Raw genomic sequence first — 17,370 nt, 5'->3', positions numbered from 1 at the left:
ATGTTTCACTTGTTTTTCTAATCTGTTTTGATGAAGTCAGCCTGACCCAATAAGCAAAATAAATAAAAATAAAGTAAGCAAAATAAAAGTCTATTATATTTTAACATTTCTTTATAATATTTTCTTTAAACCACTGCAGTCAGTTGCATGGTGGTTAATCTGAAGATTTGTCCAGATGAAATGGTATAAAACCAACAACACTGTTTTTTCACCATTTTTAAATTCTTCTGTCCATGATGTGTTTACGGTCTCTTGGAGAAAGGCATTTACTAACAGTGAGTGTCGTGCCACCGACGGGTGAGGCTGTCATGGTGCTTGGAGAGCCAGGATCATTCCTCTGACTTAACATGACACCACTTGCACTAAGACATGACAGCTGCACCCGCACATGCTTTCCATTCTGTTTGTTGTAGAGGATTATAACCTGATAAAAGAGACCAGTGACTATCGTATTGTAAGACCCTGACCACTACTGTTTCATTCTGACAGAGAGCCCTAAAGACAGTAAAAACACAGGTACTGCTCAGTGTTATTTTAGGATTATTCGTTTACTGTTATAGTACTTACAGTATTTATGTTTTGAATAAAATTTTAGCTTTTATTTTAGTTTGAGAAATTTTGCCTTTGTCATTTACTAATGTTATTTAATGTTGTCAAAACCTTTGTACATTTATTCTTCATACACAATACTTCTACTTTAAATGTACATGTATTTCATCCAACATTTATTCAAACCAGTGTTCATAATGAAAACTGCATCAATTCAGACTCATTGCAGTAATAACTGATTTATCCATATATTTTTTTCAATCAAAACTATAACATCACAAGCTGCATAACCTAAGATTTACATTATGTAATTTTTCTTTTCCAATAATTGTATAATGTTTTAATTATAGGCCATTTTGAGGGATTTAAACAATAACAATGGTCCTAACCTCTTTTGTGTATTACATTTCTAATTTCCATAGCTTCCAAGAATCCAAAAATGTCCACATATTCATAAATAATATTGTCACAGCTGTTTTAACAATAAGACATGATTTAATTGCCTCTTGCATTTATCAGATCCAAAGCACATTAGAGTCTGTGGGCACCTTCCTGCTGCTGTCCGCCCCCGGCCTCACTTTGGTGACTCTAGATAACCTCGGGCCAATCACGTGCCCCTGTGATGGTTCATTCAAATGTCTGCCCTATCAACTTTCGATGGTAGGTTCTTCACCTACCATGGTGACCACGGGTGACGAAGAATCAGGGTTCGATTCCAGAGCAAATTACTTATTTCCGACATGGCGTGGAATGACGAAAAATAACAATGCAGGTCAATTTGGAGGCCCTGCGATTGGAATGAACGCATCCCAAACCCATGGGCCAGGACCCATTGGAGGGCAAGTCTGGTGCCAGCAACATTAATTCCAGCTCCAATAGCGTATGCTAACGTTGCTGCAGTTATAAAGCTTGTAGTTGAATCTCGAGGACCGGGCCGTGTGGTTTGACAATAAGCAGGATATGTTTATGGACTAGTGACATCAGCACATTGAAATGGTCTATATATTTAGGTTATATGAGAAATTTATTTCATTGCATTTTTTGTTGTCTGGGGCTTTAAGTGCTTATACTGATTTCAGTAGGATGGATTCTGATTGGTTGTAGTTTATTTTATTCAGATTGAAAAAAAGTTCTAAAAGTGAGTACAAGTATATTGATAGTTACTTTTTATCTTTATCGCTACAGTTATTGTCAACATAGGCTCTTTCTGAAAACGTAGCCCTATATGCATTTCTGGAGATCTCAAATGATGTAGCCAGAAGTACATAAGGCTACATTTCGTCTTTAAAATGAATGCTACAGGGTGGTGTGATGTCATTCCTTTTCGCGCTTACCAGCTAACTGTTTAGCTTCTTATGAACGGCTTTCCCGCTGTTACCAGTTTGTCCAGTTAGCTCGACGTGTACATCGGTAGACATAGAGAGGACACAGAGAGGAATTGACCATGACGACAGGGTTTGAGTCTGGTGAAGAATGGTTCTGGAAAGACAGTAAGACAAAAACAGTAGCCAAAAAATAAAATAACAGGGTGAGAATGTAGTAAAAAGGTGAGGACTTTTCCTTTTTTGGATTGCTATCGAAAATTGGTGCTTTTGAAAACACTGTAGGTTGGGTTTAGAGAAGGAGAAGGGTGGGTCAGACGATCGGTCAGTCAGTCGACAGATGACAGTCAGTTGACAGTGGCCTTTGGTGAATTTACCCTAGAACAGCAGACACGAATGGCACTCAAGAGAGAAATTTAAGATTTGAAAAAGTGTACATAGCAGCCTCTGGTGCATTCGCGAAAACAAAAACTGCAAAAAAACATATTTTCTGGAATGTATTTGGCACTCTTTAGAAATGTATATAATGGTATGTTTCAGAATGAGCCTGGGTTGGTTATTATCACTGCTTTAAATGTAATTAAAATATATATTACTTCACAAAATAAATGAATAAATTAGAAATAATTATAAAAAATATGGATACTTTGTCTGCCACAGAAAAAAACAACAACAACCACAAACAATTTATGTCATAATTCTCACTTTTCGCTTTGAAATTCAGATATTTTTATCTTGAAATTTCAGAGAAAAAAGTTAAGATACACATATAGATTCCATAGAATTCTGAGTTATGACTGCATTTAAAAATTGAAATGTTATTGAAGGCACTACAGATATCAAAAACCAAGATTTATTAGATATAATCACCTCACCATTCCATCCTACTCTTAAAAAATACTATTTCATTTGACACTTTGTTATACAATACAATAACAATCATACATTTTCAAGTGCGTCTCAAGTGTCCCAACATTTTTGGGGCCACTGTATTTGACAGAGCATGCTTAGAAATCATAACAGAGCTTCTGGAAAAGAGAGTCCCTGACAAACCCTCTGAACCTGTTTCTTCAGGCCAAATCAAGATCCAAACATCTGTTCCAGTCACTACTCTCTCCTAACAGCAATAACGGGGGCTGTAATATCTTTCTAGGATTCTATAGCCGAATATGAGTGAAGAGTGAGCATTCCATGGCTAATGCAGCCACGTTCTGGGCATTTCTTCACAAGAAGCCAATTCCCCCTCTGTCCTCCTCCCTTTCTGCCAGCTGTCCTGCAATGTGCTGCTGCTTGTCAGTGGAGAGAAGTGGCACAGTGTTTTCAGTTACAGGACAGCACGCCATGTCGCCTTTCACCTAAGACCCTCTCGAATAGACTGATATCATCTGTCTGGTTGAGGATCTACTCAATCTTTCATGATAAACCTGTGTTTCTGGCATGCTTGATGCTGGTCAGGAACACTTGAACCTGGAACAGCTTGAAGTACTTGAAGGCTTATTGTAAAAACCATTGATTGCATAGTAGTTGTGAGGTTGTACGAATTTATAGCAATTCATTCATTCATTTTCCTTTGGTTTAGTCTCTTTTTCAAAGGTCGATCTTCCAGCCACATTCTAGTATTGGGAAACATCCATACGTACTCATTCAAGTACAGACTCATACACTACGGTCAATTTAGTTTATTCAATTTATCTGTACAGCATGTCTTTGGGCTGTGGAGGAAACTGGACCATCCAGAGGAAACCTACGGGAACATAGGACATCATGCAAACTCCACACAGAAATGCCAAATGGTTCAGCTGAGACTTGAACCAGCAACCTTCTTGCTTTGAGGCGACAAATTCATGGGTCAATGACACATATACAATGGGGAGGTTAATAAATAATATGAATATTTCTTGTTCCCTTCCAGCCAAAGCTGTTTCCCTCTCGTCAGTGAGTTCCCAAATCCCAAAATGACCCCAAACTCCTAAATCAGCTCAGAGCAGTTTCAAAGTAAATAAACAACAGTGAGTTGAAGCAGTCTGTGATATAGTTAAAAAAGGATAATAAAAACAATAGAATAACCAGCCTACAAAATAAAAAATCCAAATAAATTAAATACTTTAGCTTATTAAAAATAATAGCCAATTCATTTTTTTTTCGGCTTAGTCCCTTTATTAATCCGATGTCCCCTTAGCGGAATGAACCGCCAACTTATGCAGCATGTTTTTACGCAGCAGATGTCCTTCCAGCCGCAACCCATCTCTGGGAAACATCCATAAACACTCATTCACTACAGACAATTTAACCTACACAATTCACCTGTTTTTGGACTGTGGGGGAAACCGAAGCGGAAACCCACATGAATGCAGGGAGAACATGCAAACTCCATACAGAAACGCCAATCGACCAAGACGAGGCTCAAACCAGCAACCCTCTTGCTTTGAGGCGACAGCACCACCTACTGCGCCACTGCGTCACCATAATAGCCTATACAAACATAAATTGAATTATTAAATCTCATTTATCTTTTCTTCTTTGTACAATTAAATTATACATTGATTCTGCTAAGTTACTAATTATTAAGGGTGAAATAGGGCATGTTTGGAAATGCTAACATTAGCCTGATAGCACTGAAAGCCTATGTTCCACCTTGTAAATGGTCATCTCAAGCCATGCTTCCTGATAACATCCCTACAATACATCATGCAACATTTACCAGACAGAAAATGTTATAGTATATTTAATTACAATACCAAACTTACTGTCAGAATTATTTGCCCCCTGCTTACTTTTTTCCCCAATTTCTGTTTAACGGAGAGAAGATTTTTTTTTCAACACATTTTTGAAACAAAATAGTTTTATTAACTCATTTCTAATGACTGGTTAATTTTATCTTTGCCAAGATGACAGTAAATAATATTCTACTAGATATTTTTCAAGACACTTCTAAAGTGACATTTAAAGGTCAGGTTAGGATAATTAGGCAAGTTTTTGTATAATGATGGTTTGTTTTGTAGAATATCGAACACAAATATAGCTTAAAGGGGCTAATAATTTTGACGTCAAAATGGTTTTTAAAAAATTAAAAGCAAATATGACTCTCTCCAGAAGAGAAAATATTTTCAGACATACTGTGAAATTTTCTTGCTCTGTTAAACATCATTTGGGAAATATGAAAAATAAATAAATCTAAGGGGGGCTAATAATTCTGACTTCAACTGTACATTTCTGGAGCTCGCAACTTCTGTAGCCAGAGCTAAGTTTGGCTGCATTTTGTCTTTAAAATGAACACTATGAGGCAGTCCGACACCGTTCCTTTTCACACTTACCAGCTTACCCTCCATATTGACAGCTTTTTCGCTGTTACCGGTTTGTCCGGTTAGTTTGCCGCGTATGTCAGTGGACTTGAGATGCAAAGAGGAGTTGACTGCATTGACGGGGTTCAAGTCTGGCAAACAACGGTTTCAGAAAGCAGGTAAGATAAAAACAAAAGCCAAATAATAAAATTAACAAGTTAATAACAGGGTGAGAATGTGGTAAAATCTGAAAATGTGGTAAAAATCAGGCGAGTGCTTTTCTTTTTTTGAATTGCTTTTGAAAACACTGTCGGTTGGGTTTAGGTAAGGAGGAGGGTAGGTCAGTCGATCTGTTAGTCAGTCAACAGTGGCCTCTGGTGAATTTATGCGAGATGGGCAATGATGGAATCCTTTGAAAACAGGGCATGCAGAAGTATGCAGTTACATTTTTTGACAGGCAGGTTGCAGGACAGCCTATTGTAACATACAGATTGATTGTTTTGACCTTCCACAGAACCAACATAAATACATTTAGACTATAGGAGGTGAAGAAACTTTGAACCAGCAAAACAAACAACAATTAAAAAAATCAATCAATTAAGTCAATGACCTCTGACTGAATAGCTGAATTGATTAACATTAAAAGACAGAGGAGTCACAGAATACACAGTTAATGACAAGCATTCGCTTACTAGCTATGCTTATTTAAGACACAATTAGCCGTAGACAATATATTTTATACTCACATTTGTTATAAAATTTTTTAGCAAGACAACCGTGACATCATCAGCAACCTGACCTCTTTACCTCCTTCCTAAAATGCTGAGAAAGTGCTTTCCTCTTCAGGATGAGCTCCCGGGTGGCGTGTGCGTGTGTGTGAGTGTTGTGTATGTGTGTGTGTGTGTATGTGGCTTTTCTACAGTGTTTCTGCTGACAGTGGTCAGAAAGCAGGTCCGGCTGAGTGACTCCGACACACTGCTCTCCTGCAGCCTCTAGTCGACCACAGAAGCCCCATTGTGCTCCTCCACCATCAGTGATCATCCATCACATTTTAACCTGACAGCAACTGCACAGCCTCCTAATCCTGCCAGAGATGCAGGCTTGGGTTACTATGACCAGAACACCACGGGGCGTCCTTTTTGGACCCGTGCTGGATGAGGATAGAAGTCAGTGGTGTAGTGGTGAGAAGTGGGTATATAGCTACTCTTAAATAATACCCTCAAATTATTGATTTATATATCAAGCAATGTATGAACGTCGTGTGTAATTAATCATTTAATCAATTATTCAACTCTTTTGACTCAATTCAGGGTTTTGGTTTCATGATTTAAACTTTTGTTTTTTCTAACAAAATGAGACTAAAGGCATTATTTAATGTTATATGAAAGGTTGTCCTTTTAAGAGGTTGTTGCATAACCTTTCTTTGCAGAATTGAAATATAACAAAACTAAATTCATTTGAATGAAATGAAGCCTTACCTGTGCTCTTTCTACTTAAAATGAGAGGAAGTCACTGCATTTGAAACATGATCCAAACAAAGATGCAAAATACATGCAGTAATAGCAGTTTTTAATCGAAATTTTATTGTGAAATTAGAATCAGATTAAAACTAAATTTTTAGCTTAAATTAAAAACACAAGTAAAAAAAAAACAATAATCCTTTCAAGGTTCAAGGTTGAGTTAAATTACACACACACACACACGCACGCGCACACACACACACACACACACACACACACACACACACACACACACACACACATATATATATATATATATATATATATATATATATATATATATATATATATATATATATATGTGTATGTATGTATGTATATATATATATATATATATATATATATATATATATATATATATATATATATATATATATATATATGTATATATATATATATATATACAAATGGACAAACAAGAGTAAGAAAAAAAACATCACTAACATTGTTACATTGTATCGTTACAAGACTAGTATTAGTGTTAAAGCTGAATTTACCCCAAAATAGAACAAATAGACCACTCTGTCATTTAAACTACCACTTGAAAATTTTTTTTAACTTTAGTCATTTTACCTAAATCAATTCCACTGATTTAAACCATGAAGTTTACATACATAGTTTGTGCCGTCTTCTAGTTTTAGGCGACACGGTGGCTTAGTGGTGATGACTAAGTGGTTAGCACTGTCGCCTCACAACAAGAAGGTCACTTGTTTGAGTCCTGGCTGGGTAAGTTGGCATTTCTGTGTGGAGTTTAAAAAGAAAACACTTTTATAATGACAAAGACTATAGAACATACAAGACATGTCACTCGTAATCTTCTCAAATGGGGAAAAGTGAAACAGTCACTATGGTGAATAAAGCCCTACCTACTAGTACAGGAGCCAATCATCGATCGCTATATGGTGAATAAATCCCACCTTCTAGTACTGTAGCCAATCATCGATCACTATTTGAGTCTGACGATATTCCGGAAGAGGGGCTGGGATTAGACATGACTTTTTGCAGATTTTGTGTGATTCAAACATTTAGAAATAAAACTTAAGTTGTTTAACTTTATTGGTGATTTTTAATATGGAATTCAAACGTAAGCTTGGCAAGCAGTTTTAGAGAATTTGATGATTCCTTATTCAGAAAGAATGCCTGAGCATACTGCCCGAGAGGATACTGCCATGTTAGATTGTGCTGAATTGGAGAGAGTAGGGCTGCTGGATTTACAACATGTTAATTAATTAACGTTATTCATTCGTTGATTTTCCTTTCCTTTATTCATTAAGGGTCACCACAGCAGCCCATCAACCTATCCAGCATATGTTTTCCAGCTGCAATCCAATACTGGGAAACCTCCATACACACTTATTCATACACATACACTATAGCCAATTTAGTTTATTCAATTCACCTATACCGCATGTCTTTGGACTGGGGGGGAAACCACTGGCCGACGTGGCATGATGGCGCCGTACTTGTGGCAGCCTGTTGCAGCAGCTCTGGATGTTTTTAACTTTGTGTACTTGTTGTACTTTTTAAATATTCAACTGACCCAGCCAGGACTCAAACCAGCAACCTTCTTGCTGTGCAGCAACAGTGCTAACCACTGAGCCACTTAATTAACTTTGCTAATTCCCAAAGTACGTGAAAGTAAGTGACATTTTATCAGAGAGAATAATAAAGTAAACATTATAGTAACTTTTGTTTCCCTTCGGATAGAGAACTCCAATGCTATGTGGAAAACCTTCCACTATGGGGTTTTCATCAGAAACCAATCATCTGAAAGAGTATAAAATTGGGTAAATTAAATGCCAAATGAATTGCCAGCATCAGCATGCACAGCTGGCGTCAATGACAATCAGTCAAGTATATAAGATGCGGCTAGTGCAATGCTCAACATCCTTTTCGCTTACAGAGTCTTTCACGAGCTTCTGAGAGAGTCTTTTAGGTTTCTCCAACCTGTGTCTACAGAGAGAGATCGACAAGAAGCTGCTCCCTGTCCAGAGCGCGTATAATTCCCCCCGGCCGGTCCCTTTGAGAGAGCACCTACTCTTTCACGGACAGGGCACCATCGGGCTCCCTCACCCAGATCTGTGGAACCTCTACGTGTGGTCCATAGATGTGAGGAAGATTTGGGTAACCTACCGTTGGCGGTGGTTATTACCATAACTCAGGTTGGAGCACCCTCTAGGAGGCATGCCTTCGCCCTGGAGTCTATTCACTGAGTGGTGCGAAAACCCCATAGTGGAAGGTTTTCCACATAGCATTGGAGTTTCCCCCCTCGGGGAACGAGGGTTACTTTAGTAACCGTAGCGTTCTTGTTTACTTTGAGTATCTAAAGTGAAAAAGGCACATTGTTCATTTATGTTTAAAAAGAATTGTTATTGCTTCTCCATATATACAGCAGAGTGTATTTTACAAACCATAAATATTATGTACTTGCGTGTTAGGATGCTGACTCTATCGCAACACGTCATAGTGCCCACAATAAAACTTGCAACTTTTGGACCTGACATTGAAGACACAAAAGGCATTTTTAAAGTTCTTTGGCGTACATGGGACTTCATATGATTGCAGTTGACTACATTGAATGTTTTTGGTTCCTTTTTTGGACTTTAATCATCTTGACTGTTGCTGTTAACCCTTTGATGCACTACATGGGTCTAAGGTGACCCATATAAGGTTATTTTTTCTATATCTATTTTATAGCTTGTGCATCGAAGGGTTAATAAGGAATTTTATTTAATATAAAATATTTTAATTTCTGTATGAATATGAACAAAGGTTTCAGGGTATTGGAACAACATGGGGATAAGTAAATAATCAAATAGGCACAACAATTTGATTAACTTTTTAAGGGGCATTTGGTAAACATTACTGGTCCTAAAAGCACTCATATTTCTGTCTGAAGAAACAGCATTTCAAGTACTGTATGTGGTTTAATGCTAAATGACAAATATCTGACTTTGAAAAGGTTTTATTGTCAGAGTGATGATGTCTAGCATGTTTCTTCTATGATGTCCAACAGTTTTGTTTTTTAACTACTGTAGTTCTGACAAAAACATAAGGCATAACAGGCAATGAAAAATGCAGGATGCAAAACACTCAGTGCCAATAGAAAACTAGAATAATAACAGTGAAAAAGTGTTCTGTGTGATCAGGCCTAAGGGCCCATTTACATTAATGTGTTTTGCTTCTAAAATGCATGACTTTTTGATTCACACTACCCTAGATTTTTCTTTGGGAATGCAGTTGTTTTGTGTCAGCATGGAAGGAAACTGAAAACGGAGGTGTGACTGCTACAAGTCTCTGTCTGATTGGGTCTTTTGGGGCATTGTGTATCTTTCCTTTATTCATCAAGCCCTCATCACATGACCATAACACTATTAGAATATGATAGACCAGGCCTGACAGCCTGTGAACTACAACATGGACACAGAAATAAAAACTTTACACGTATTGTTGTTCGCCATTGTGTTCACCAGCATGGACCACTCCACACTTTGAGCTAGACTTCATTGTAGGGATGAAGGGTATGGTAGGAGAACAGTGGGATGAAGGGGAAGGGAAGTAAAAGGATAAACAGTGAACAGGTGGATAGGTTGATCAGGCTTCCTACGATAATGCCCAGAGGCTCAGAGTGGGGGTACCGTCTCTGTAATATTTTGGTAGACTGGTTGCCCCCTACCTAGGGTTGGTTCGAAAGAACGAGAAGATCGAAGCTAGAGGGCTGGTCTTCTTTAAATAAGTTTTAGGGAGTAGGGGATTGGTTAAGGAGACAAAGCGAGGTGAACCTTTATTAACAAGGCAATTCTATTTTATAGTTAGTTTGTCTGTGCTGTTGACTAGTAACCAAATACAGAGTGACACACATACAGTACTTCCTGTTTATATTTGGAATGTGCATGCCCAGAGTGTGTGTATGGCCACATGACGTACATTTTCAGCGGTAAAGTGTAGATGAAGATCTTTTCAAATACACTAGATGAAATGCTAGTGTGGATGTGGATCGATATCTTTCTGAAACAGTGTTTTAAAACTAAACTGCATTAGTGTAAATGGGGTCTTAGAATGTCCATAGAACATAACTAAGTTTATATCAGGGCATTTATAAATTGGTATACCCAATGCAGACTGATAAAGAAGTAGGTAATATCTGAGTAAACCCTCCACTACAGCACTAGCAGGCGATAAAGCTAAGAATTGAAGCAGGTCTTTACTTCTGCATTCAAAGATACCACAGTTTCTGAAGGTGACTTTCACCAATAACATTGCAGAAGAGTTTGTATTACTGTCACTTATATCATAGTGAAAAAGCCCCTTCATCGTGTAGTACATGGACTCTGAATAGCTGCGGTGTGTCAGTGGCCATAAATAAGCCTGTGGATTCATTAGGGCACATAGCGGAAACTCTTCTGAATTAGCATATGAGCTATGAGTCTTGGCTAGTCCGGTTGGGATTTCCAGTGTCCAGAGAGACTGCAAAGCTCACTTTCTAGGGGTCATGGACAGTGAAGGTCTACTTGACTCAACCAGTGCTGGATGATATTACAGTTCAATGTAGTTACCACAAAAATAAAAAAAGACAAAAAAAACAAAAACAAAAACAAACAAACAGCAAATCATGACTTAATAAGTGTAATATTGCATTAGGACTTTATAAATTCAATATTATTATGATCATTATTAAAATATAAACTGTTATGATTATTATTATCATATAATATGTATTACCACCCATCTGGGTAAAGTTAGAGACCATAATCAAAACGATTATTTAATATTATACAACAGTTCTGTCTGTTTTTTTTAATCTGATTGGCCGGCAGCCATGTGATAAATTTGAAATAATACTTGGAAATGTCTCTAGATTGATAGCATTTCATGTCATGTTCAGCCTTATAATCTTATAATGTCAGCAAAATCACCTGTTTCGTCATCACTTAGACATTACGCTAGAGAATCATTCAAATAGCTCTAAAATAACATTGGTGAATGAGCAATAGTTTTTACTATTCTGATGTAAGCAGCAGGTGTGAATGAATGGTGGAAGAAAGTAGTTTCTCATACAAAAGGATTTAAAGACTTTCCGTGTTTGAGTTTCTTTTTTCTATACACGATTATGCCTTCAAACTGTTGTATAAACGCAGGGTCATACTCGTGCAATATGGCTGTATATATTCACTGGTCGGACAGTAAGGCAAATGGCTTGCTTCCACTCATGTGATATTGCTCATATATATTTTTAAAATTATTTAAATATTTATTTAACCTTTTTACTTATAATGTACAATATAAAATAATATGTAAACCATGTATTACTATTACTAAAATATTACTATTTTTATTGTAGTTTTTATGTTAATATAAGAAGTAAAATAAGAATGGCAAATTATGGTGTGACAGAAAAAAAATGAGAAAGAAAATATTTTAATTATTTTACATACTAATTTGTGTATTAGTTCTACTTGTTATTATATTTGTTAATGTAAAAATGTAATGTCAGATAAAAGTATTATTGTGGTTGTTGTTATTTCTGTATTCTTCCATTGTATATTCAATTCAAATACATTATTATTAGTAGTAGTAGTGGTGGTAGTAGGAGTAGTTATAGCAGCAGTAGTTGTAGTCGGAGTTATAGTAGTATATACTGTATAATAAATTAAAATACACTATTGTTATTAGGTCACTAAATAGATTTGGTAGATTTGTTAAACTGTCACTCTACATTTTCAAATTTTACAAACTAATTAATTTTAGAATCAGATTACAAACTTTTCTATTACATACATTGCCATTTACTAGTTCCAGTAGTACCATTAAATTGCAATTCACAATTATAATACTTTATTGTTTTGTCTTTTAAACAGCCAGAATAAACATTACACTTTGTCTTGAGCTTCTTCTCTGACCAAATTACAGAAATAATGAAACATAAACACGATGCCACATTTCACATCTTCAGCAAATCCTGTCTGATGAGGATTTATCTTAGTCAGTTAATTAAGGAGCCGTGCTACATCTTTCATATCTCCAACAGCCTGTAGTTTGATTTCCACGGCCCCCAGATCATATTCCTGGACTTTCACCGCTGGCCTGCGGCCGTTCCTCAAGCAAACCCTGTCCCAAATCCCCAGAAGATTGAAGAATGAAAAGAGATGTAAAGTTTAGATGTGTGGCAACAGCTAAACGGCGGCTCAGGTTTCTCCAAGCCCTGGCTATATTTAACCTACTGATCTAACACCAGGCAGAGAGTTTAAATGCCACCAGTGCAGTTGGTGTGGAGCAGTTGTCGTCCACAGATCTTCTTCAGAAACACCCACAAACGCTCACAAGGACCTGTACAGCTTTTCAGAGGAGACACAGCACAGCCGGTGGACTCTAAACCAGCAAAGACATGGAGCTTTTCGAGACCAACCCCTACTTTTTCAACGACCAGCGTTTTTACGAAGGCGCCGATAATTTCTTCCAGTCCAGAATCAATGGTGGCTTCGAGCAAGCCGGATATCAGGACAGGAGCTCCATGATGGGCTTGTGTGGGGATGGACGGATGCTGACCACCACAGTTGGGTTGGAAGACAAACCATCTCCATCGTCCAGCCTCGGTTTGTCCATGTCTCCTCATCAGGAGCAACAGCACTGCCCCGGCCAGTGTCTCCCCTGGGCCTGCAAGGTGTGCAAGCGCAAGTCAGTGACTATGGATCGAAGAAAGGCCGCTACCTTGAGAGAGAAGAGGAGGTTGAAGAAGGTGAACGAGGCCTTTGAGGCTCTGAAGAGGAGCACATTGATGAACCCCAACCAGAGGCTGCCGAAGGTGGAGATCCTGCGCAGTGCTATACAGTACATCGAGAGGCTACAGGCACTGGTCAGTTCACTCAACCAGCAGGAGCATGAACAGGGGAATCTGCATTATAGAGCCACAGCCGCTGCTCCACATACTGGGGTGAGTGCAGATTTGGAGAACAAGACAGGTGTGTGGTGGGATTTTTTGAGTTTATATACTTTCAAGCACGATGGTAAAGCTGTCACCTTAATCAACAGATACACTTTATACCTAAAAGGTCAAAATTAGTAGCTTGAGATACATGTTAGTAACTAAGATGTACTAATTAGTTAAAAACAAATAAGACTAAAGGTGTATTTTTTTAAAAGGTAACACCTCAGTGACAGCTTTATTTCTGACAGTATGTGTTCTCTGACACAACTGGACATTCATTATTGAGATTCTTTTTTTTTTCTCTCTCTCTAATAAATAGTTTTTGGAAAATGTTTGATGATAAATAGGTGGGCACTCTTTTGACATTGTATATAATTGAATAATTCATTAAATTGTGAATATTTAAAGATGTAGATGTAGAATTTGTAAACTTAGAAATTAAATGTATAGTTAAAAATATAATTTAACTTAATTTAAATTCAATTGTTAAAAATTTGCAATTTAAATAGTTTAAAAGCTAATTAAATTCCTAAACATGACATTCACTGCAAATACGTCAATTAAAATTGATTTAACAAATATAAAGTAAAAGTAGAAATTAAATTTAGCAATATGCACTACAAAAATAACTAAAATCTGAAATGAAATTAAAATGTGATAATTACATAAAATTAACTAAATGGCAAGCCTAATTACAAACTTAAACTAAATAAAATTAGCTTAAAAATGAAATGTATTTTTACTTTAAAAATTCATTTTAAATTAACAACTGCAAAAAATAGAAAAAATAGTAAACAATTTTTAAAGATAAATTTAATTTCCATTTAACGTTTTTAAATATGAATTACATTATACAAATGAACATATAAAGTTCTCATCGTTTAAAATATTCAAATTCCTATATAAAATGTTCCATGAACTTTATAAGGGCAGACAGTTGTCTGGCGTGTGCTGCTGGTTTGTGATGTGTGTAAGGGTGCTGGGGGTCCTTGTGGTGGGGTTTGGTGACTGACAGCAGTGTGTGTGTGTGTGTGTGACAGGTGTCATCCTCTAGTGATCAGGGCTCTGGCAGCACCTGCTGCAGCAGTCCAGAATGGAGCAGCGCGTCTGATCACTGTGTCCCCGCCTATAGCTCCGCCCACGAGGGTAAGACCACACTCACTCCACATTTAAACCACGCTTACTCATCCTTTAAACCACATAGGGCCTTGATTATCAATTTTTGCCATTCAGTCTAATGTTTTTGACTTTTTTTTATAACCATTTTATTTTAATAGTGTAAAATAGTTTTGAATGTCTGTCATGCTCCTTTTTTAACAGAATGGTTTTGTAACATTATTTTGTATATTTTTGGTGCATTTAGAATAAATCATTATGACTATTATTGTAATGATTGTTGCGTATTTCTATATTTTCATTTTAAATTTTCATTATATTTCAATAATAATAAATTAGTGATAAATAATTAACATATTAACATATTAAAATATTAGCATACAAGTATTATTAAACAAATTAATAAAACAAATGGCAGCCATTTCTAAATAACTACAGAAGCTAAAATAAAGACAAAAACTAAAATGCCCATGCCCACTTACCCTTTAAACCACACCCTCAAGGCTTTGTTTACTTCAGCTTTTAAAAGACTTACCCTTCGGTCCAATGTGTTTGACCTTTCTATTCATAACAAACTAGTCTGCTTTAAAAAAAGACTTGCCTGACAATAAAGTGACATTGTGGTCTACTTTTCTCAGATCTGCTGAACGACGACTCGTCAGAGCAATCCAACCTGAGGTCTCTGACGTCTATAGTGGACAGCATAACGGGAACAGAGGCGACTCCAGTGGCCTATTCAGTGGACATAAGCAAATAAATCAGAAGGCCGACTCACCGTTACCTTCAGACCAGCTTTCACTGACCACAACAGCAACATTAGACAAAGCTTTTGCAAGTTAGACAAGCCTTGGAGGGCTTAATTTCCAGACAAATCTCGAGGTCCATTTGATTATATTTCCAAATGTTTCTTATCTCTGTGGAAATGAGAATGAATTTCAGATCCCCCTGCTGAAACTTAAGGCAGTCAGGAAGGCTGATTCGTATTTTCATAGTTTGATTCCTTTATTTTTGCATTCTGATTTTGTGTGTGCTTTATGCTTACCAATGACAAAATATTTGTGGGTCCAATGCTTTTGACCAATTTTATTTTAATTTAAACTAGTTCCGAATGCCAGTCTTGTAAATATGTTCCTATTTTCTACAGAGTGCTTTTTGTTATGTTATTTTGTATTTTTTTCCCTGTGTGTTTGCTATTATTTATTTGGACTTTTATAATAAAGATTGTTGTGTATTTGTATATTTTCATTTCAAGCTGTATTCTTTACCTCTTTCAAAATTGATTATTTATTGGAATTTCTTTGGTTCAAAATCAAACAAACATTGCTCAGGGGTAGCTTATGTAATGTGTTGGTGTAAGGGATACATCAGAATAAACAGCAATAGTAAGTCCAATGCACTCGAAAAAGGGGAAAAAATATTAAAAAGCCTTAATTTACATGGCTATTCTCAGAATGATTACTCAGCAATCATTATTAATTCAGCATTGACAGAAAAAAAAATTATAATGACAGTTGAATATATATATATATATATATATATATATATATATATATATATATATATATATATATATATATATATATATATATATATACACATACAGTTGAAGTCAGAATTAATAGCCCCCCTTTGAATTTTTTTAATTGTTTTTAATATTTCTCAAATGATGTTTAACAGGGATTTTCACAGTATGTCTGATAATATTTTTTTCTTCTGGAAAAAGTCTTATTTGTTTTATTTAGAATAAAAGCAGTTATTTATTTTTTAAACACCATTTTAAGGACAAAATTATTAGCCCCTTTAAGCTAATTTTTTTCCCCGATAGTCTACAAAACAAACCATCGTTATACAATAACTTGCCTAATTACCCTAACCTGCCTAGTTAACCTAAATAACATGGTTAAGCCTTTAAATGTCACTTTAAGCTGTATAGAAATGTCTTGAAAAATATCTAGTCAAATATTATTTACTGTCATTATGGCAAAGATCAAATAAATCAGTTATTAGAAATGAGTTAATAAAACTATTATGATCAGAAATGTGTTGAAAAAAAATCTTCTTTCTGTTAAACAGAAAATGGGGAAAAATAAACAAGGGGTCTGTTAATTCAGGGGGGCCAATAATTCTGACTTCAACTGTTGTACAGTTAAACAGTATATACAGTTGAAGTTGGAATTATTAGCCCATCCTGAATTATTAATAATAAAAAACTATTTTGTTCCACAATTTCTGTTTAACGGTGAGAAGATTTTTTCAACACATTTCTGATTTGCCGAAATGTGTAGTTTTAAGGAATAGCCATGTCAATAAAGCCTTTTTAATATTTTTTCTACATTTTTCGAGTGCGTTAAACTTAATTTTGCTGGATTTATTTATTTGTTTGGTTGTTTCTCAAACATACTGCCAATAATATTTTTATTAAATCTGATTTATGAAATATTACTAAATATCATTTAAAAAAAGTAAAATAGCGAAAACTAAAATAAAATGCAAACTATAGAAATAAATACATAAAAACACTGACTATTGATTACTCATTCATTAATTGTCTTGTCAGCTTAATCCCTTTATTAATCCAGGGTTGCCACAGCGGAATGAACCGCCAACTTATCCAGCACATTTTTACGCAGCGGATGACTTTCCAGCTGCAACCCATC

The 17,370-nt window shown here is 36.0% G+C and overlaps 1 protein-coding gene across 2 annotated transcripts; it reads left to right on the top strand.

Moving 5' to 3' along the window:
* The first annotated feature begins 12,942 nt into the window (after window positions 1-12,942).
* Window positions 12,943-15,950, top strand: myog (myogenin). 2 transcript variants are annotated; one of them, XR_012386697.1, is made up of 3 exons: window positions 12,943-13,631; window positions 14,638-14,743; window positions 15,352-15,948. XR_012386697.1 is itself a non-coding variant. In NM_131006.1 (3 exon segments), coding segments are annotated over 3 exon segments (771 nt in total). In that variant the 5' UTR covers window positions 12,946-13,057; the 3' UTR covers window positions 15,471-15,950.
* The last annotated feature ends 1,420 nt before the right edge of the window (window positions 15,951-17,370 follow it).

Source organism: Danio rerio, chromosome 11 (assembly GCF_049306965.1).
Source record: "Danio rerio strain Tuebingen ecotype United States chromosome 11, GRCz12tu, whole genome shotgun sequence".
Classification (NCBI taxonomy): Eukaryota; Metazoa; Chordata; class Actinopteri; order Cypriniformes; family Danionidae; genus Danio; species Danio rerio.
This window is presented reverse-complemented; position numbering and strand designations above follow the sequence as displayed.